The 23,931-nt window shown below is 33.1% G+C and overlaps 1 protein-coding gene and 1 non-coding gene across 2 annotated transcripts in view; one reads left to right on the top strand and one right to left on the bottom strand.

The window, feature by feature from the left end:
* Ccdc73 (coiled-coil domain containing 73) overlaps window positions 1-23,931 on the bottom strand; it is a 177,911-nt gene that overhangs the window by 2,688 nt on the left and 151,292 nt on the right. The window contains 6 exon segments of the mRNA XM_047517413.1: window positions 2,454-2,587; window positions 3,931-5,436; window positions 6,552-6,732; window positions 15,942-16,042; window positions 16,045-16,075; window positions 19,433-19,543. Coding sequence (XP_047373369.1) covers window positions 2,454-2,587; window positions 3,931-5,436; window positions 6,552-6,732; window positions 15,942-16,042; window positions 16,045-16,075; window positions 19,433-19,543 — 2,064 coding nt within the window.
* On the top strand, window positions 7,749-7,822 carry Trnat-ugu (transfer RNA threonine (anticodon UGU)). Its single transcript has one exon. It is a non-coding gene; the product is annotated as a tRNA-Thr (tRNA).

Raw genomic sequence — 23,931 nt, 5'->3', positions numbered from 1 at the left:
TTTAATGGTCCAAATTTTCCACCAAAATGCTTGGTACATTTGGCATCCAAAGCACAATTTAGTGATTTCCCAAAATCCTCTTATTACTTTTTATCTTAATGATAATGGAAAAGAAGGACAAATATGCTTTAGCACCCACTTGGTGGGAGGGGTAAGAACAGGGATTGACTCTACAGAAAAAAGAAATAGTATAGATGTAAGGTTTGCACTTAACAAGACCTGTCCTTTATAGCATAACAGGTTTCTACAGCCAACTGCAATAATTTTAATTTCATCCTTTGCCAGATATGTTGGCACATTTCTTTGCTATTTCCCTTCTTTTTAGAAATTTATTACCTCATCCTCCTATTTCTACTTGACATTTCCCACAGCTTGGTACTAGTCCTTTAATTTCAGCCCAGGAATTGAAGTATAAATGCACAGCTTTGGGCCCTCTCTCCATCCTCATTCCTGTATTTAATCAAGATTGCAGCAAACTACCAACCTAACTCCAAGAGTAGGAACAAAAAATACATTGTATCTTTTCAAGTTGCTCTAAACCCATAAGGAAAAGTGGATTTGCACTTAATACCTGACCTGAGTAACAGAATTAGTGTGAAGTGTGTAAAAATGTTGAAAAATAAAAATTATTTTCCTTTTCTGGCTATAAATATAAAATTCATCTGTCTTCATCCATAATAGGGATTTGGCAAACTTGTCCTACAAAGAATCTGATAGTATTTTGAGCTTTGTAGGCCTTGCACAACTGCTTAATTCTGCCATTGCAGAGCAGAAGCAGCACATGTAAAGGAATGATTGTAGCTCTGCTGTGCTCTTTTATTTACTAGGAAGATCTACTTTTTGTCCCATATTCTATGACAATTGGTAATTAAGTTCAAACTGGGATAATGATGCTCAGCATAGTGCTTGGCACATAATAATAAGCACTTGGAAAATATCTAGTCAGTGAACTGAGTTTTGTTTTACATGCACCAGTATTTTTGAGAAAAATATTTTTTCTGTTATGAAAGTTGAAAAAGCATAATTCAACATTTGACTAAGAGCCAGGACATCTAGCATAGGTCCACTGCAGATTATGTATGACCTTGGAAAATAATTTTACATTTATATCACTGTTTTCTCATCTGCAAAGTAGAAAAATGTATTTACTTTACAGGATGTTATGGGAATATTTCTTTCAAAAGGTTAGAAATTCTACAAATGTAAATTCTTAAAAACAACATTAATTGCAGGAAGAAAACTAGGAATTAGACACAAAGAAGTTCCTTATTAGGTTACTTATAAAAATGCATGTTGAAGGAAACTGAATTTTCCATCATACCTTTATAATGTTTGAAGGCAGAATGATTATTTTGTATTGAGTTTTTGATCTAATTAGCAACAGGGTGTCTAGCTTTGCTCTCTAGCTTCCTTTTGCTTTGACCCTGACATTGAATTGACCAAGACCAGAACTTAGGTTTTCCAGTGCAGAATTTACTGATCTCTAGTTACCATATTTTAAACATACTTATGCATACCAACTTGAAACTAGACTACTGTTGCTGAGCTCAGTTTTTAAAATGTGAAAAGGGCAGATCCTGATTTTTGTTTCAGCTGTGCCAAGGAAGAGTTATGCTATCTCATTTGAGGTTTCTACAATTAAAAAAATGAAGTACATTGTTAAAAGCTGTTACTTGTAAAGGATGTGTTAGTGCTATAGTTCTGTTTTGTATGTGCTAAAGAGAAAGCTGTTTAATGTGTCTCTCTAAAATTTAAAATATACAGTAACTTCAAACTCTCATTGTGCAGTTGATTTTATAAGTAACATTTTAGATCATCTTTGTCAGTTATACTTGTCTTTAAGACTTGAATAGTACAGACTTTTTGCTGAAGTTCTGTGCAAGATATAAAACTTATAAATTTAACCAAATAACCTGTCAGCCATAGTTAGTTGCTTTTCTTTTTGACAAATGGACTCCTGGGAACCATAGGAGCTGTACAAATACTGTGTTTAATACATACATTTGTATTTACTATCATATCACATTATGAATATTTTATCCTTTCACACTGTATTCCAATTGAAATAAAACTTAGTTTCCAAAGATAATATAAACAAGGCATTATTAAAAACTAGACGTGCTTAGCTTATTTTTAAACATCTTTAATATAAAATTTTGAACACTCAAATGCCACTGTTTCTAAATTTCAGTGACTAAAAAGTAGAAGTACATAGTATGATGCCTCATACTCCTTCCCAAAACAGGCTGGATTGTATCTATTTGATTTATACACTGTGACTTTTTCCTGCTGTTTTCTATCAACCTTAATTGTGAAAAATGGTGCCGTGTTGCCCTCTTGATATTATTTTGGAGATCAGTTAGGTCTTAAAGCATCCAGATGCATACAGTTCTACACATATCTGTAGAATTAGCTCACTAAGGTCTGCTCTGCAATATTTTTAATTGACTTACATGTTCTGTGGGAAAAGAAGAATCATAAAAAGTCTTTGCAGTTGCATTCCTCTCTTCACTGGGCTCTCCCTTGGGATCTGGATGGATACTCCAGTTATTCAAAGTGTCAGCAACTCTGTTAATGCTGCTCGTATCTGATTGACAAAGAGGAAATGGCAACAACTGAATTTAATTCTCTAGGCACTCATTTTAGTGACTGAACTTTCTCTCTGATCCTATGCTTTTGTATTTAAAAAGCAACAATTTCAATTTTCTTTTTACTATGAATCTTAGTTTTTCTAGACTTTCCTCTTAGATACTAAGCATTTCATTTCACAATAACTGTAACTAAAAAAATAACAGAATGAATCAAACATTACCCTATGTAAATTTATGATTACACAAATGGTATGCCTTTGCGCCATGTACAAATAGAGAAACAACATGTATCCCATTTGTGTACAATAATAAAAAAAATTAAAAAAGTAAACAAAAAAATTTCACAAAAAAAAACCAACTGTAACTATAATTTCACATCAAAAGTAAGATAGTATAAACACCTTCTAAAATAACCCCTAAAATGCTTTTTTCTCCATATTACTACATTGCCCACTCATGTAAACATTTATAAAATGATCATTTTAACAATGCTAAAGTTTGAACAAGCTCAGCACCAGATTGATAAACTGTATTTGAAGAAATTGGTTGCAGTAACAAGCCCCCAAAAAGGTTGTTTAAAATAAGAGGTCAGTGGATATTGGTAAACAGGTAAACAAATCAACTATAAAAATTGAAAGATACAGTGTGTTTAATGAGTATTTTACAAGTTGAATTTCTATAGAATGTTAGACATTTCTCCTTATATCTTATGTCACTGAAACATAACGTAGAGGAAAGGACCTCTGAGAGAATAGAAAGTATTACATCAGACCCTAAAGCAGCAATTGACTGACTCAATAGAATCCGAAGTAACCTTTTATTATATTAAAAAATGACAGTTTGGGAAATGAGGTTATACAGTATTTTGGCATTTTCTATTTTTCCCTACATTACTTCCCACTGGTACTAGTAAACAAGTGTAATTATTTTGGTTTTAACCCCCAAACGTTATTTTAAAAATTTTTTGAGTTTGCTCTTTAAAAGAGGCCTGTTAAATCCGAAATCATGAAAAGATTTCCATAATACACATTTCTTTAATGGGTCCAAATGTACACTGTTAAACCCACAAAGTTTCCTTTAAAAAATCTAAGAATGTCCCTCCGAATGTGCTGGCACGTGCTTGTAATCCCAGCAATTTAGGAAGAGGCTGAGGCAGGCAGATGCAAGTTCAAGGTCAGCTTAGGCAATTTAGCAAGACTCCATCTCAAAATATATATTAAAGAGGGATAGGAATATAGCTTTGTGGTAAAGTGCCCCTGGATTCAATCCCTAGTACCAAAAACAAACAAACAAAAAACTTAAGAATGTCTTTAACACCCTGACAACTTAATTTTCTTACCTGGTTCAATATCCTTTCTGTCATCATCCATACCAACTTTTTTGCAAAAAGTCATTGAAATGCTCTTTTTGTTTTCTGATGAACCTACTGGTTTCTCTGTCAGCAACAAAGGAATGCTAGAAGTTGAAGTGCTCACTGTTTGACTTTCAATTTGATTTACTTTTGACCAAGGACCAGGGTCTAAAAAATTCGTGTACACTGGAGTTTTCTCAGTTTTTTTATCTGAAGTGAAAAGATCAAAGGTTGACCTTCCACTTCTGTTTACTAAATCTCCAGATGGCTTTATGTGAAATGAACCTGCTTCTTCCAGCTGACCTTCATTGTACATTTTCCCTGAAACTATGCCATTTAATGCCTCTGTTTTCTCTGTATTATTTAACAATGTATGCTGTGTTTCAGTAACATTTACAAAATGGAAGAGGTCGTTTTTTGCGGCTTCAGTTATCTGATTCTCCTTAATCTGATTTTCATTGGAAAACTGTATTTCCTTGGAAGTTTTCATATGAACATCAGTTTTGAAATCTTTGGCTTGTGAAGCATGACTATTCTCATCATTAACCTGAAGATGGGAAATGGTGATATTGTTTCCTAAGTATCCCAAACAATTCTTAAATTGACAGTTTTGCATATCATTCATATCTTTCCACACAGCTCTTTCTCCAGGGCTTGAGTTGGATTTCATCATTGTAGATGTAATATTAACACTGTTATCTGAATTCTTAAGCGTTTTCAAATTATCACCGAAGGCAGCAGACGAAATGAGATGGTTGATTACAACATCACAGGGAGGAATAAGTTCAGGTTTCTCTGAAGTATCATGACATATTTGCTGAACATTTGAAGTTGATGTAAAAGGTAATATGCTGTACTCACCTTTTTTATTTAACAGTTGTATTTGTTTTATTTCACACTGTTTATCATCTAAGGTAACATGACTTGAATCCTGTAATCTATATTTCTCACACTGACCAGAATTCAAGTTTATATCTAGAGATGAATCCAAATCTGTTTTGGTTTGATCACTATTTGTAATTTTCTTCTCTGTAGCATTTTCTTGAGTCTCCAGGAGCAATCTGAATTGTTGTTCGAATGGTTTACTTTCAGAAATATCTTTATTATTCCTATTGCAAGCCATCTCATTTAAAACACTGTTAAACGAGGCTCTGTTATTTTCAGTTTCCAGATGTACACCTGTGTGATGAAGATCTAATCCTTCTGTTCTTTCTAAGGGTATTTTTTTGGTGTCTGTTGATAGATCCACCACTAAAAAAGGATTATTTGGTGCTTTAAATTCTGTACATTCATTGTCTTTTTCCAAGCCTACCTTGTCTTTCATTTCTGCAGTAAGTGATTTTCTACAGTGAGTAACATTCACTGTTTGTTCTTGACTAATTACATTTTTATCTAGGCAGAGGGCTTTGCTTAGGGAGATTTCACTTTGATTTTCATCCTGAGATACAGTAGTATCAATTTCATTCTTGAAGCTTTTTTTGAAAAGCTGTGAACCTGTCGTGATGAGGACACAGTAAAATTTTATATTATATACTAATGCCTGCTTTTATAAAACGTGTCACCTGTTTTTGTAAAAACATTTATCCTTAAATATTTTACTGACCAATAATTATACAAACATAATGTCAGTTTATATAAATACTGAGTTTCCCTTTATTAGGACAAGCATATATGTAGATGCTACATATTCAGCTTTACCCTATGAAATTTTTATTACACAACAGCAAAAGTATTTTTGTTTTAAAGGGGAAGTAAGCTGGGGTGCTACAACAGGATTTTTATTTCTCTTGTCTGTTGTTGTTTGGGCACATAGTACAATCTTATAAAACACATAACTGGTAAACAATCTATTCTGACAGGTTATACTCCAATTTTTATTATACCTAGTCCAGCAATATTGTAAAGAAAAAGCTGCCTTTTTCGAGTCTGACACTTACCACTTTTTTATTCAGTGCCCTGTAAATATTTTTAAATTCTGGAAGAGTTCCGAGCAAATGAACAGAATACCTACTTAACCAAGACATCAACCTTATTCCTCTATGTTCTACCCATAGATAACAAATCTTAAGTATAAGATAAAATAATCTAGAACTAAATTTAAGGACTCAAAGGGCTTTTTTAGTCCATTCTTTCTACAATATCTCCACCAAGTGGTTGTTCACCTTCAATCAGTACCATCTTTAAATAACTCTTTTCAAAATGGAAGCATTAGGAAATCATTTCAGTAGTTAAAGAGGGTCATTTGAATTAAGAAAAGTGTACTAGTCAGTCATCACAAAGCTATTGGTGACCCAGAGAACATTCTCAAAGAAATGAAGGCAAAACAAGAATGCAAAAATAATTTAAGGAATAAGAAATGAGGAGAGGCTGAAATAGTACCTTTTCCCAAAACTACTGATAAATATTTACTATACAGAATAATTTGAAGGATGCTTGTTTTGTTGACATATGCAAATGAAAAGACTAAACTACATGGTCCTCAAAGCAAAGACTACAATCACTATTTCCCCCAATTCCACAGGGGGCCCTGCATGGTGCTTTAATAGATCCTTTGTGAAAAAAAAAAATCTCAATATATAGGCTAGAATTAACCTTAATTTTAAGGTTACCATCTGTAATGATTTCTTCTAGTAGGTCTTTCTTTTCCTTCTCCTCTCTGTATTTAGTATCTGAATAAAAACTCTTAGTATTTTCTTCCATTACTTCTTGCCCAGAATCGTATTTCTGTATGATGGTATTTTCTGATTTTTTGGTTATTTCACTGTTTTCACGATTTATTTCTGGAACATTCTAGTGTAAAATGAAAGAAAGTCCTTTAATGTAAAAAAACAAATTGTTAAGTATAAAACATTTGAGCAAACTTTGTTGAGAGAAGCGGAATCTGTATTTCAATTCAACTACTTAGCAATTTCTATTTGAAAATGGGACAAACTTATTTTATAGTATTTAAATAAAATGGAAACCCTTAAACATGTTACATACTAAGGAGTTCCAACCTCACCAGGAAGACACTGAGAAGTCACTGAAGGACTTTAAACAAGGAATAAAAAACATGATCTGATCAGAAAGATCATTTAGCCAGAATAAAGAATGGATTAATGTCCCCAAACTTCATTCACTGAAACTGGCTATGAGAATGCTTATAACTCAGTGAGTACACCAAAATATTTCCTACAAATACACTGATGTTTCTACTTTATTTTTTAATTTTTTTAGTTGTCGATGGACACAGTACCTTTATTTTACTTTATGTGGTGCTGAAGATGAAATCCAGTGCCCCACACGTGCTAGGCAAGTACTCCACCCCTGAGATACAATCCCAGCCCATGCTACTCTATTTTTAAAAGAAATTTTGGCACAAACCACTAGTCAGATTTCCATGAATCACTGATAGGTTGCACCTAGAAATATGAAAAACACTAAATAAAAGGGAGACAGTACATGAGACAGAGATGCAAAAGGAGAGTGCCACAGTAGTCCAGGTGATCCCAGTATAGAGGAAGAGGAATAAATAAATACACTCTTCAATTATTTATGAAGTAATAGCAATAAGATTTGGTCAATATTTAGATGTAAGGGTTGAGAGAAGTTAAGATTACTCAAAAAGCTCACATTTTATAACTAGGTGACTGGGATGTCACTGAGCTACTAGAAAGCAGGAGTAGCAGAATTGATGAAAATATGAATCCAGTTTGAACCTGCTGAATTGTAAGAGTTAGTAATACAATACAGTATGTATTGTGATGTGTAATAAATTTTAGATGTATGAATGTGAGCTTAAGAGATAAAAATGACCTGTAGGGGCTGGGGAGATAGCTCAGTTGGTAGAGTGCTTGCCTTGTAAGCACAAGGCCCTGGGTTCGATCCCCAGCACTCCCCCCCCCCCCAAAAAAAAAAAAAAAGACCTGTAAATGTAGGTCTGAAAATGAGTGGCAGGTACATAGCAATTGAAGATGTGTACATTGACTAGACTTCACAGAGAGGGTATTTTGAGGGGGGAATAAAAAGGACAAAGGATAAAATGCTGATGAATGTTTCCAAGGGATAGACAGAGGAAGAGACTTTTAAAAAGGAGATTGAGAAAAATAGTATGGTCGTTACCAGAAACTCTGTGGTTGGGTAAATATGGGTGCACATCCTGATTTCCATTTATGTTAGTTTTGAGATCCTAGAAGGAAATTTTTAGTAGGTATGAATAAACAAAATTTGGCATATCCATACAATGGAATACTATTCCACCATAAAAAGGAATGGAGTTCTAATACAGATTACCAAAGGATGAAACTTGAAAACATGCTAATTGAAAAAAGCTAGACATAAGAAGATAAATACTATATGATTCTACTTACATAAAATATGCAGAATAGGCAAATTAAAGTTAGAAAGTAGATTAGAAATTACTAGAAATGGGGTAAGGGGAGCATGGGGACTTACTGTTTAATGGTTACAAAATTCTGCAGCCATTCTAAAGCCCTCTAGATTCCATATTCAATGCTTCACATTTCTGATTTTTACTCATATTATTCCATCAGTTGAAATACCACCCCATCTATAAATCTCTTATTTTTGACAACTCAGCTAAAAAATGTCCTACTATGTGAAATCTGCTTTAGGCAGCTCCTCCTGAAGGGGTTTTGGGCCATTACTCTACTCCGGATCTGCTGCTATTTTGGCACTTTTCACACTACACTATAATTACTCATTGGCCTGCTTTTTCTGCTACATTGGAAGTTCCTTGGAATACTATATGTGTCTTCTTCACTATAGTCCCATAATCTTCCACAGTGTGTGGCATATAAGAAATATTAAGCAGATATTTAGTGAATAGGTACATAGATAAAAGAATGAAGAAAAGGAATATGTTAACAAGCACAAGTTTTGATAATGACTTTTTGAAAAGAAAAGAATGTATACTACAAAAATAAAAACATTTGCTTTGAGGACTAAACACAAGCTCTTTAAGATAGTACACTTCCTTAGAACATTTAATATCTATGATTTTTAAAATTCATACTTCTTGCCATGCTAGTATAACTGGTCCTTCACTGGCTTTCCCACTATACATTACTAGAAAACTAGATAAAATGTTTGAAAAAGATTTTTCAGAAAATGAACAACACACAGTAAGACCATTGTGAGAGGAGGGAAAAATGAGACTTTGTTAGCTTTCTATCACTGTGACAAAACACTGGAGAAAATTAACTTAAAGGATGAAAGATTTATTTTGGCTCCTGGTCTCAGAGGTTGTAGTCCATGGTTGCGTGGCCCCATCGCTAAGGCCTGTGGTGAGGCAGAATATCATGGTGAGGAGGGAGCACACAGCAGAACAGAGTTACTCACCTCATGGCAGCTGGTAAGAAGAGATGGGGAGAGGGATGAGGATGAGAAGGGAAGGGAGAAGAGGGGACAAGATATAACCTTGAAGGACAAACCCTAGTGACCCGTCTCCTCCAACTAGGCCCCGCCTTGTGAAGTCTCCACACTTCCCAACAGCACCACCAGGTGGATATCAAGCCTTCAACACATAAGTCTTTGGAGGACATTCTAGATCCAAATTACAACAGAGATGAACCCTACCAATCCTCAAGTTTACTTCCTGGGATATTTTTTGCATCACAGCACAAGGAAGTGGGGAGCAGCTGCAAATCAAGGTAGTCTTGCTGATTTGAGAAGAGAGATCCTAGAGATCAGTTTGGAGAGGATGAGGTGGTTGTAATTTGTGAGGCAAAATACTAAAGATAAGGGAGCTCTGCAGAAAAAGAGCTCTAGAAAACTGCATGGTCTGTCGTGGAAATGTGTGGAGTAAAAAGCTCATCAAGATTTACAGGGGAGCTGTAGGTTGAACAGTCCCCAAAGCTCTCATAGGTCTGGGTAAAGTCTGAGTTCCGAGCAGCCATGGAAAGATCTTATTGAACACCTGGGGGCATCCTGCAGAGGCCCCAGCGGGATCATACCTTCTGGTAAGTATGAACTAGCCTTAAAGAGAAGAGCTACGCTAGAGTCACCCTTAAGTTTAAAAACAAGTCTCAAAAGGAGACTTGCTTCTCTGAAATTAATTTGAATGATAAAAACCAAGTCTTAACGACAACAAAATCTAGCACTCAGCAATGTAAAATTCAAAATGTTCTAATGAATAAAAAAATTACTATAGAAATTGGCATGAAATTTTTGCTTGTTATGCAACTTTTTATAAGGCAATAAAAACAAATACAGAAATGACAGAGATATAAGTTAGCAAAGAAACCTTAAAACAGTTACTCTAAATGTTCGAGGATAAAAAATATGAAAACACAGAGAAAAATTAAAGATACCAAAAAAGAATCAAATGTAAATTCTGGAGAGATATATAGTATCTGAAATAAAAACTTATTAGACAGGCTTAATAATAGCTGCTTAGGTATTTTATAAAGATAAATGGACTTCAGGACATATTAATGAGTATAATAATGTAGAGAGACAAAAAAGACTGAAAAAATTTGCAGAAAAGTTTTAGTAACCTGTGGGACAACCTTAAGCAGTCTAACACATATACAAGAAGTTCCACAAAAGAAGAGGGAAACACAATGAAATAACTAAAGAAACAATGACCTAAAATCCTCCCAATTTGATGAAAACTATAACCTTCATCTACAGATGCAAGAAATTCAGTAAGTTCCAAACAAGATATGTTCAAAGACCATATAAGGTACATCATAATCAAATTGTTTAAAAACAGTCATGGAAGAGCAATCTTAAAGGCGCCCAGAAGTTAAAGACACTTACAAACAGAGGGTATAAATACAAGAATTGTCCTAGACTTCCTGCCAGAAGCAATGCAAGCAAATAAACAGTGAATTTAAATCTTCCATTATTAATTAATGAAAGGAAAAAAAACGTGTCCACCTGGAATTTTATATTCCATGAAAAAATCATTTAAAATTAAGAAAAATAGGTGCTTTTTCAGAGAAACAAAAGCTGAGAGAATTTCTTAACAGCAGTTATATACAAGAAGAAACATTAAAGAAAGTTCTTCAGGTTGAAGGAACATTGTGATACCTGGTAGAAAACTGGCACACATGGGAATGAAGAATGACAGAAATGACAAGGGTGGGGATGCATATAAAAGACAATCTAATATTTTCTTCTTTGTGTGTGTGTGTGTGTGTGTTACTGAGAACTGAACCCAGCAGCTCTCCACCACTGAGCCACACCCTTTACATTTTTTATTTATTAAGACAGGGCCTTACTAAGTTGCCGCAGCTAGGCTTCAACTTGTGATCCTCCTGCTGACTCAGCCTCACAAGTGGCTGGGATTACAGGTGTGTGCCACCAAGCCTGACTAATTTTTACTTCTTTATCAGGTATCTAACTGTTTAAAGTAAAATTCTAAAAAATAAACTAAAATGAAAAAAAGTATTAGGACAGGTTTTATAACACGTAGAGCAGCCTGTTACGGTGGCACACGCCTGTAATCTTAGCAACTTGGGAGGCTGAAGCAGGAAGATGGCAGCTTAGCCAGCCTCAGCAACTTAGTTAGGCCCTAAGCACTTAGTGAGACCCTAGCTCCAGATAAAAAATAAAACAGAAAGGGCTGGGATGTGATTCAGTGGTAAAGCACCCCAGGGTTAAGTTCCCAGTACCAAAAAAAGAAAATGAAAAAGAAGTTTGTGTACTGACAATAACATAAAGAGTAAAATGTATGATAAAAATAACACAAAAGAAGGAGAAAATGACAATATGGTATTGTAAGCTTCTTACCTTATCAAAAATATGATATAATATTACAAATTTGACATAATATTATTTGAAATTATACTATGATAAATTTAACTCTAAGTAGAGGTTGGCAAACTATGCCCAGAGGGTCAAATCCAACCCACTGTTTATATAAACATAATTTTGTTAGTATATAACCATACCCACTCTTAAATGTACTTAAGGCCATTAAATCTTACATATTAAAGATGTTTTAAAATAATAAACTTTATATTATGTATATTTACCACAATAATAAAGTATAAGATGGGTGTGGTGGCAAATGAATCAGGAATCAGTGAATCAGGAGACTGACGCAAGAGGGTCACAAATCCAAGGCTAGCCTCAGCAACTTACTGAGACCCCACCTCAAAATTAAAAATAAAAAAGAATAGGGATGTAGTTCAGTGGTAAATTACCCCTGGGTTCAACCCCCAGCACTGCCTAATAATAATTTTTTTAAAACAGTAGTCCTCAAAGAAAAAGAGAAATTTCTCATGTTATTACTGAATATAAAAATATGAATATTCCTTTAAAAACAAGATGAAAAGATATGTAATGCAAACACTAATCACAGAAAATGGGATGGCTTTATTAATATCAAACAAAATAGATCTCAGGACAAGAAACACTACTCGGATAGAAATAGACATTTCTTAATGAATGACAAAAGGGTCAATTAATCAGGAAGCAGTAACAATCATAAATCTGTCATAACAAATCATGAATTATATATCTAATATAAGGCTAAAAACACATGAAGCAAAAACTGACAGAACTGGAAAGAGAAAGATAAACTCATAGTTACAATTCAAACTTTCAAAATTCTTCTCTCACTAATTGACAGAACAAATATAAAAAGAGTCAGGACAGCCAGGCACAGTGACACACTCCTGTAATCCCAATAAATCAGGAGGCTGAGGCAGGAGGATTGCAATTTTGAGGCCAGCCTGGGCAACTCAGTAAGACTCCATCTCAAAACAAAAAATAAAAAAGACTGGGAATATGGCTTAGTGGAAGAGTGGTAGAGTGCCTCTAGGTTCACTCCCCAGTAACTCAAAAAAAAAAAGTCACGATAGAATTTGAACAAAATTATCAACCAAACTGACCTTAATTGACAGCTATAAAACATTCCACAAATCAACTGCAGAATATGTGTTTTTCCCCCAAGGGAACATGAAATATTCACCAAGATGGATAAAAATCTTAGCCAAAAAACAAACTGTAAATATATTTAAAAGGATGAAAATCTTATATAGAATGTTCTCTGATCACAGTCAAATTACATTTGAGATCATTAACAGAAAAATATTTGGAAAAGTTTCAAATACTTGGAAATTCCTCAACAAGACTTCAAAAAGGTCATACCTAAACTCCTGGGTCAAAGAATACTTCACGAGAAAAATTTTAAGTATTCTGAACCGAATGAAAATGAAAATACATATTGAAATTTGTAGGATATAGCTAAAGCAGGGCTTACAGGAGATTGCATAGCTTTGAAAATTTGTATTAGTAAAAAAGAAAGGCAAAGAATCAATCTAAATCTTAACTGTAAGTAGCTAGAAAGAGAAAAGCAAATTAAACTCAAAGTAAGTAGAATTAAGGAAATACGAAAGTTAGTAGAAAAATCAAATAAAATAGCATGTGAACAAAAATAAGAGGGAATTCAATAAAATAGCAGATGAACAAAAATGAGAGGGAAATTGATGAAACCAAAAACTTATTCTTCAAAAAGATCAATAAAACAGTAAAACCTCTAACTAAAATGATCAATAAAAAAGTTCTAAAGACTCAAATTGCTGATATCAAAAGGAGAGACATTAATGCATATCCTACAAAAGACTATAATGATAAGGGAATACTATGAGCAACTCTTAGTCAATAGATTTGGCAACTTATGGAAAGGACAAACTTACTGGAAGACAAAAATTACCCACACTGTGTTGGGGGTCCCCGAGATCACCTTCAGGATTAGTGATTTTCTAGGAAGACTCACAAGGTTCAATATATAGTATTTCTCTCTCTCTCTCTAAAAATATATATATATATATACACACACATATATATATATAACTATATATTCAATATATAGTATACTCATGGCTAAGATTTATTACAACAAAAGAATAAAAACCAAAATAGGCAAAGGAAAAGTCACATGAAGTAAAGCCTAGAGAAAACGAAGTACCAGCTTTCAAGGGTCATCTCCTAGTAAAGTCATAAAGGACATGCCTAATTCCTACAGCACTGACTTGTGACAACATATGTGAATCACTATCTACCCAAGAAGCTCATTAGAGACTTAGTGTCTGAGTGTCTGAGGTGTTTTGGAGGGGTTGGTCATGCAGGTATTCTTCACCTAGCTCATGCTGAAACTCCAGATTCCCAGAAAGAAAAGATATGTCCTGAAAAGTCATATTTTCTGTACTAACAGTGAAGGCACTGTCAGCCACTCTTGTCAGGAAATGGGGAGAAGCCTCTCAACGTTTCCAGGCATCAGCCAAAGGCCAACTTTTCTAAGGACAGCTTTCATAGGTCTGCTATGGTATCTTTTTTCTGCACATCAACATAGTAAGTAATTGAGAATCTGAATAGCCCTATAAATAATTTAAATAATTTATTTAAAATATTCCAACAAAGAAAAAGCCCAAACAACTTTATTGGTGAATTCTAACAGTTAATAAAGAAATAATACCAATTCCACACAAACTTTTCCAGGAAATATAGGAGGAAAAAACATTTTCCAACTCAGTTTATAAGGTTGTCATTATTACTCTCAACACAAAACCAAACAAATAGTAAAGAAAACAAATAAAATAAAACTCATAGGCTAATGTTGCTTGTCAATGCTAAATCTTTAGCAAAGTATTAACAATTCAAATTCAGTCATATATAAAAAGGATAAAACATTATGACTAATTAGACTTTATCCCAGGAAAGCAAGGTTATTTTAACATTTGGAAAACAAGTAAGCTACTTAATAGTAACAGAATTTTTTTAAAAAATTGATTATCTTAATAGATAAATAAAAAGTATTTGACAAAATTTTATACCCATTTGTAGTAAAAAATCATTCATGATAAAAGTTCAGTAAACCAGGAATAGAAGAAAACTTTCTCAACCTGACAAAGAATATAAGCCAAAAGACAATAGCTATCATAACACAAAATGATGTAATATTGAATACTCTCCATCTGAAATTAGAAGGCAAGAATGCTTAGTATCACAACTTTTATTCAACACTGTACTAGAGAGTCCTAGCTAATGCAGTTGAGATTTTAAAAAAAATTTAATGCATACTATACTAAACCACTATAACGGTACGTTTTAAAATGAGGTCAATGTACGAAAATCAACTATACTTCTTTATCCAAGGAATGAACAGTTAGAAAAAACAAAAACTTATACTACTACTTACAAAAGGATCCCAAGGGGGCTGGGTAAGGTGTGGTAGAATGGGTGCTCAGCATGCATGAGGCCCTGTATTCAAACCCCAGCACCAAATTCCCAGCACCAAACCAAACAAAAAATACAACAGGATTCCAAAACATGAAATACTCAGATATAAATTTAACCAAATATTTAAAACAATTTTGAGAAGTATTTTTAAATGTTCCCCAAAATGGAAAGCAATACCATGTTTATTGACTATTAGATTCAATATTGTCATGTTCACAATTCTTCACAAATTAATCTATAGATTTAGCACAATCCCAATCAAAATTCCACAGACCTCCTTTTAGAAATGGAAAAACTGATTCCAAATGTCATACAGAAATGTAAAAGACCTAAAATAGCAAAAAAAAAAAAAAAAAAAAAAAAGTTGAAAAGAACAAGAAAATGGAAGAATCTTGTACTACATTTTAAAGCAACCTAATAAAACAATGTGATATTGGCTTAAATACAGATATAAAATCAATGGACCATGATAAAGAGTCAAGAAATAGCCCTGCAGATATTTGATCAACTGATTTTCAAAGAAAGTACCAAGGTATAATGGTAGAAAAATTAGTCTTTTCAATAAATGTGTGTCCCCAAACAATTAGAAATCCATATCCCAAAAGTTACTCTTCATCCTTATATCAAGAGCCTGTCAAAAGAAAAATAATTTATTCATCAAGTTAAAAAAGGGTCTGCACACAAGTTAACTAAAAACGTATTACAGACAACATATGTATACTCGTGTTTTAAAAGCTAAGAAACTTAAAATATGGAGAAAATCATCAATGATACAGGTTGTACTCCCCAACATTTTTTAATTTTACCTGAAATTTTTTGTCTTCTTCAACTTTTTTCTGACAGCATAACTTGTTGTAATGTTCTTGTAACTTAATATGAATTTCTTTAAGTGATGATAATTCATTTTAATCTTATCAATTTCTCCATTAAGTTCTTCAACCTATTATAACATTTAACCAAAATGAGCAAGTATATAAACATTTTATCTAAAATATTAACATTTGTAGAAATAGTGAAAAAATAAAAACAATCACAAAATAACTAATAATATTAAATACTAGTTATTGGAATTATTCTGAGCACTTAATAAACATGATTGCATACTCATAAAACTCTACAAACTATTTTTAACTACTACACCAAGCCACCTCTTGTTATAAATGAAAATTTATAATTTTTATTTGTAAAAATTCTACAAAAGTTATATCTTTATTGCTTCCATAAAGTTTTCTTTTGTTGTTGCAAATCGGATGAGATTTTAACTAAGCCAGGTGAAGAATACTGAGCCCTAGTGGTACAACAGAATCTGGCACCTTAGCCTGATATTTACATCTACAACTTGAACTTACGCTGCCTACAAAATAATCTTTTTCTTGGGTAAGTATTCTTTTGTAGAAGCCTTAAATATGAGACACAGTTCCACTAAAGAGAAAAAACATCATTTTTAAATCAACGATTACCATTTCTCTTAAAAATGTTTAAAACTCCTATCATTAATCCCACAATGTGACAGTCCTTTAGAAGCCGGCAGGTGTAAACTCACATTGCTTTCCCTTCATCTCATCTATTTCTAACCATCTTTTAATCTATCTTTCCCAAGACTAATCTCTCCATGTGTTCTTTTTTTTTTTTAATTATAAACAAATGGGGTACCACTTGTTTCTCTGTTTGTACATGAAGTAGAGGCATACCATTTGTGTAATCATACATTTACATAGGGTAATGGTGTTTGATTCATTCTGTTATTTTTTTCCTTCCCCCCACCCCTCCCACCCCTCTTTTCCCTCTATACAGTCCCTCCTTCCTCCATTCTTGCCTCCCTCCCACCTCCCATTATGTATCATCATCTGCTTCTCAGCGAAATCATTCGTCCTTTGGTTTTTTGAGATTGGCTTATCTCATTTAGCATGATATTCTCCAACTTCATCCATTTCCCTGCAAATGTCATAATTTTATTTTTATTATTCTTTATGGCTGAGTAATATTCATATATATATATCACAGTTTCTTTATCCATTCATCAATTGAAGGGCATCTAGGTTGGTTCCAGTCTGGCTATGGTGAATTGAGCAGCTATGAACATTGATGTGGCTGTATCTCTGTAGTATGCTGATTTTAAGTCCTTTGGGTATAGGCCAAGGAGTGGAATAGCTGGATCAAATGGTGGTTCCATTCCAAGTTTTCTAAGGAATCTCCACACTGCTTTACAGAGTAGCTGCACTAATTTGCAACCCTACCAACAATGTATGAGTGTACCTTTTTCCCCACATCCTCGCCAATACCTATTGTTGCTTGCATTCTTGATAATCGCCATTCTAATTGGGGTGAGATGGAATCTTAGGATAGTTTTGATTTGCATTTCTCTTATTACTAGAGATGTTGAACATTTTTTCATATATCTGTTGACTGCTTATAGATCTTCTTCTGTGAAGTGTCTGTTCATTTCCTTAGCCCATTTGTTGATCGGGTTATTTGTATTCTTGTTGTGAAGTTTTTTGAGTTCTTTATATATTCTGGAAATTTGTGCTCTATCTGCAGTATGAGTGGCAAAGATTTTCTCCCACTCTGTAGACTCTCTCTTCACATTGCTGATAGTTTCCTTTGCTGAGAGAAAGCTTTTAGTTTGAATCTATCCCAGTTATTGATTCTTGCTTTTATTTCTTTATCCCATCTTCTCCTATCTCCTCGCTGTAGTGACTTGCTCTTCTGCCCATTTTCAGTCTCTCACATTACACCAGCATTCTCTCCTCAGTCCCCAAAGGTCCTCTATTCACGTTCATTTTTGTTTTTTGTCCTTGACCCGGTTTCTATTTCTCACTTCCTAAAATGAATAACCCAGGATTGGGGATGTAGTTCAGAGGTAAAGCACTTGCTTATTAGCATGCACAAAGCCCTGGTTAGACCCCCAGCATGCATTCATAAATAAATAATCAATCAATCATTGTTTATCTTGGGAGAAAGTCATTTTTATAGTCTTAACAGAGAAAATGAATGTTTAACTTTCTTAGCTCAACCAATTTGTTTTGTGGCATATTTAACATATTTCATTTTATACATATGTATATATTTTGCACTTCATAATTTTCTTTATCCTGACAGTACCATTTCCATGATCTTTTAAACATTGGGAATGAGAAGAAAGTACTGGGATGCAATGGAGATTAACTAAAGTTACTATGTTTATTCCTTAATGATAAACTTTACTGGTAGAGATTATTAAGCCTTTTTTAGTATTCTCACATAATTGAGTACAAAATACATTTCTTAGATTTGAGGAAAGCTTATCAAAATCATCAGCAATGACTTACTTGGTCTCTCCAAACTATAAAGTAAGAAAACATGTTAGCCAGAAATGAACCAAATCAAGAGTTATTTGTATCATAAATCAAACAAAATCATCTACAAAAAATGTTACAAAGCTGATATTAAGATACATATTATATTACTATAATAATATTGCATGTATTTTAATTAATATAATAGTTTAAAATATAATCATACATTTCAAAAATATCACTTCCTAAACTCGTAAGTAGTGACTTTCTATTGTTTTTTTGGAAAGCTAGAGATTAAATCCAGGGCTTCATGTATGCTATAGCCCCAGCCAGTTGTGTTAATTCTTTAAAAAGAATTGAAAAGGCAATGGAAATTGATATTAAAACAGAGTAGTCAATTTTGTGGTCCACCAATCTTTAAAGTAAACCTTTATATTTCACAGCTTGAATTTATGTCATTTATAGCATTATTTTATCTACTTCACCAAAATTAAAATAAATGCTTACAAAAATGTTTATTAAAATAAGCAATTTTGGTTTTATGGAAATAATAATGTTTATAGATGTTAATAAAACAGAACTCAACTACTGCATACATGTTCAAAACATGGCTCTAATATATCTCAACAAAACTGCTGAGGAAAGCAAACAGCTAATAACAGTACATATGTAATTCTTTATTTTAATCATTTACAAAAATACAATGTAATGGTTGATGAAAAGGCAAATTTTCTTTGCCACATATGGAAGGTCATTTGATACATATTCATATATGCACATATGTATGTATATGTAAACATACAGACATGTATGTATGATCTTTTATGCATGAAAACATTACAGGGAAATCAATGAAATTTAGATTTTAAAAAGGACTCACTTTTTGGAAATAGTGCAAGAAGAAAATGTGTCTGACTTTGTTCCTTTATTATTTTTGCAATATTTTCTTGGCACTTAATAGTTATTTTAAATGTCTACAGCTATTTAAAATATTTTAATACTTTACAGTTTAATAAACCTACATGTCTCTTCCAAGTTCCTTGTGCTTTCTCATGCTCATTCTGAAGATTAAGGAACTTTTCTTCATTTTCTTTCACCTTCTCCCTTTGCAGCTCATTATCTCTTTCAAGGGTCTGCAATAAAATTAATTATCCAAAAAATAATCAATACCACATTAATGAATTTTGATGTGTTTTATGTTGCTTGGACCTTTGCTTTGAACATGCTGAAAGTGCCATACAGATCAGTGATAATGTGCTATCTCAACAATAATTTTCATAAATTAACAGAAAGGTGCTTATAGTTTAGCTAACAGGAAATAGGGGGAGGTTATGATAAAGAAATGGCTATAAAAGGGTATAAAAACATTGCCATTATTCAGTTTCACTGCATAAGTTTTAATATACTGAAAAAGTAATATAAAGTACAGCAGTGAAAAGTACGAAATGTAGCATAATCCAGCCTAACCCTACTAAAAAAAATTTTAACTATCACAGAATATTTTTCTTTTCTGTTTATTTTAGAAATTAGCTGGCTAGAAAGTCCTTAAATAAAAATTTAATTTCAAATTCATACTTTTTAAGCATAACAATTATTTATCACATTAACTTAATTACTTCATAAATTTAAGACTCTCTACCACACTACTGCCTGCCCCCCCATCAAATAAAACCCTTAAAAAGTAAAAATAGTACCAAGTATTTTCTAAGACTAGGGTTTTTGAACTATTAAATCCATGTCACCAATATTATTAAGTTTATTCCATGTCTGCTTATAGCCCAAATAAATTCCTGTAAAAAAGAGTAACTTTTATCTACACATCTAATACATCTGACCTTTAAGTTAATCTGTTTATTAGATGTATGCTTGGTAAAAGTTTCAAGCTACACAAAAGGAAATCCAAAGAAAAGGTAAAATTATCCTCTATTAGTTCTCCTTCCCCAAAATATCACTTAAGCATTTTTTCTATAGTTATAGAAGCTGCCTATAATTGTACAAGTATATATGTATTTCTAAATACAGATTAAACCATGTTACACATACTGTTCTATAGTCTGCTTTTTAAAAAACAAAATGATGTTTTGCTTACTTTTCATACTATTATACATAGATCACTCTCATTTTAAAGGCTTCTCAATTACTTTTTAAAGAGTTCTCAATTATGTTTAAAGTATAAATATGAAAATATGTAATTATTCAAAATTATGGCAACTCATCTAACAAAAGAGCATTTTACAACTTATAACATGAAAATTCTCCTCTATTTCATAAACTATGCACTTTGAGAGCACCCAGATGAATACCTGTTTTGAATGCCTCTATTTCAGGATAAAGTAAATATGTTTATACAAGATACATTTCCTTAATTTATAGCTATATAAAACAATGGGTAAGTTTCTAAATATTTACAGTAGTGTATAATTAAGACACTTAGTACTTTAGCATTCCAGCAAATATTTTACAGTATTTATATTGATAACTACTGTATTTTAAAAGACACAAAGGTTTAAGGAAGAGATGGGAGAAAATACTAGTCTCTATCCTAGTAATAATAAATGACCAAAAGCAATGTGTTCTTTTTTTATTCAGAAATATTTATGAAGACTGATATTGAACAAGCAGATTTAAACAATAAAAAGAAATAGAAAATCAAGACTGCAGTACTTGAATGGCTTACATTTGAGTTGCAGAGGGGGAAGATCTAGGAAGAAAATGTCATGTTCTTAAATCGGTACTAGAGATGTGAATCACTTCTTGTTCCATGTCCCCATCTAAAAGAAACTACCTCCTTCAAGTATTCTCTCAGTTTCAGTTGTTTTGAACACACCACATCCTTGCATTACAATTTGGATTGATTGCTCTCAGTCTACTGTACACAGCAGGTAATCAATGAGGATTCCCTTCTCTCTTGTGTTGCAATATCTTCCTGTTTCCTAGACCCCATGGTTTCCTCTTTTGGTTTACTCCTTTTTCTTGGTCGAGCAAACTTTGTTACTTCTCAATAAAGGAGACACAGATGGTAAATTTTTTGAGACCCTGCATGTCCAAAAAATGTGTTTGTTCTTCCAATACTTGGCAATTATACTAGCAAAATACTTGGCAGAATACTAGCTGAATACAGTAGAACTGTATTCAATTTCTTCACAATTTCAGCAGGCGTGATAATTTTCTTCTATATTCCAATATCCTTAAAAAGTCTAAAGCAAATATGTTGCCATTATCATCCTTAATCCTTTGTATATAATCTACTGTTTTTCTGCAGAGAATTTTAGAATGATCTTTTTATGTGCAAGACAAAATTTCATAATGATATGCATTAGTATCATTATGAAATCATATTGTTCAGGCCTAGGTAACCTTTTGTATTATAAAAATAGATATATTTTTTCTCCCTCCATTTTCTCCATTGTTTCTCTGAAACCAGACTCTTTGGACTGACCCCCTAATTTTCTTTCTCTCTCATTTTCCATCTTCTAAGTTTTTTGGTTCTACTTCAGAGAAGAATAACATTATAGAGACATCAACATTTATAGAGATATCAACATTATCCTCCAATCTTTAACTACATTTTTATTCCATTAGTGTTACTCTATGGACTCCTAGTTCTTGTTTTGTGGATTATATATTAGTTTCAACATGGTTTTTCACTATTTTTTTTTCATTTGTTCTTATTAGTTATATATGACAGTAGAATACATTTTGACATGTTATACGTATAGGGAGTATAACTTATTCTTCTGGTTGTACACAATGTAGAATTACACTGGTCATGTCCATATATATATGCACATAGGAAAGTAATGTTCAATTCATTCTACCACTTTTCCTATTCCCATTCCCCCTCCCTTGCCTTCATTTCCCTTTGTCTAGTCCAAAGTACTTCTATTCTTCCCTACTGCACCCCCCTTATTGTGAGTTAGCATATGCATATCAGAGAGAACATTCAGCCTTTGGTTTTTTGAGATTGGCTCATTTCACTTAACATAACAGTCTTCAGTTCCATTCATTTACCGGCAAATGCCATAATTTCATTTCTCTTTATGGCTGAACAGTATCCCATTGTATGTATGTGTTGTAAGGCACTTAGGCTGGCTCCATAGTTTAGCTATTGAGAATTGAGCTGCTATATACATTGATGTGTCACTGTAGGATGCTGATTTTAAGTCATTTGGGTATAAACAGAGGAGTGGGATAACTGGGTCAAATGGAGGTTCCATTACAAGTTTTCTGAGGAATCTCCATACTGCTTTCTAGAGTGGCTGCACCAATCTGCAATTCCACCAGCAATGTATGAATGTATCTTTTTCCCCACATCTTCACCAACATTTTTTGTTGCCTGTATTCTTGACAGCTGCCATTCTGACTGGAGTGAGATGAAATCTCAATGTAGTTTTAATTTGTACTTCTCTAACTGCTAAAGATGTTGAACACTTTTTCATATATTTGTTGACTGACTGTATTTCTTCTTCTGTGAAGTGTTTGTTCAGTTCTTTTGCCCATTTATTGATTGGGTTATTATAATTATATTTTTGGTGTTAAATTTTTCGAGTTCTTTATATATCCTGGAGATTAATGCTCTATCTGAGGTACAGGTGGCAAAGATTTTCTCCCATTCTGTAAGCTCTCTTTTCACACTCTTGATTGTTTCCTTTGTTGTGAAGAAGCTTTTTAGTTTGATTCCATCCCATTTATTGATTCTTGATTTTACTTCTTGCACTTTAGTTTTATTAAGGAAGTCGGTTCCTAAACCGACATAATGTAGATTTGGGCCTGTTTTTTCTTCTCTTAGGTGCAGGGTCTCTGGTCTAATTCCTAAGTCCTTGATCCATTTTAAGTTTTGCACAGGGTGAGAGACAGAGGTTTAACTTCATTTTGCAACATATGGATTTCCAATTTTCCTAGCACCATTTGTTGAAGAGTCTCTTCTCCAATGCATGTTTTTGGTACCTTTGTCTAATATGAGATAACTGAATTTATGTTTGTCTCTGTATCTTCTGTTCTGTACCATTGGTGTGCATGACTGTTTTGGTGCCAATACCATGCCATTTTTTGCTACTATAGCTCTGTACTATAATTTAAGGTCTGGTATTGTGATGCCTCCTGCTTCACTTTTCTTGCTAAGGATTGCTTTGGCTATTCTGAGTCTCTTATTTTTCCAAATAAATTTCATGACTGCTTTTTCTATTTCTATGAAGAATGTCCTTGGAATTTTAGTAGTAATTGCATTAAATCTGTATAACACTTTTGGCAGTATGGTCATTTTGACAATGTTAATTCTGCCTATTAATGAGCATGGAAGATCTTCCCATCTTCTAAGATCTTTTCCAATTTCTTTCAGCACTTTTATTCAACATCATCCTTGAAATTCTAGCTAGAGCAATTAGACAGAAGAAATTAAAGGGATACAAATAGGAAAAGAAGAGCTCAAACTATCCCCATTTGCCAATAACATGATTCTGTATTTAGAAGACCCAAAAAACTCCACCAGAAAACTTCTAGAACTCATAAATGAATTCAACAA

This window comes from Sciurus carolinensis, chromosome 11 (assembly GCF_902686445.1).
Source record: "Sciurus carolinensis chromosome 11, mSciCar1.2, whole genome shotgun sequence".
In the NCBI taxonomy this organism is placed as follows: Eukaryota; Metazoa; Chordata; class Mammalia; order Rodentia; family Sciuridae; genus Sciurus; species Sciurus carolinensis.
This window is presented reverse-complemented; position numbering and strand designations above follow the sequence as displayed.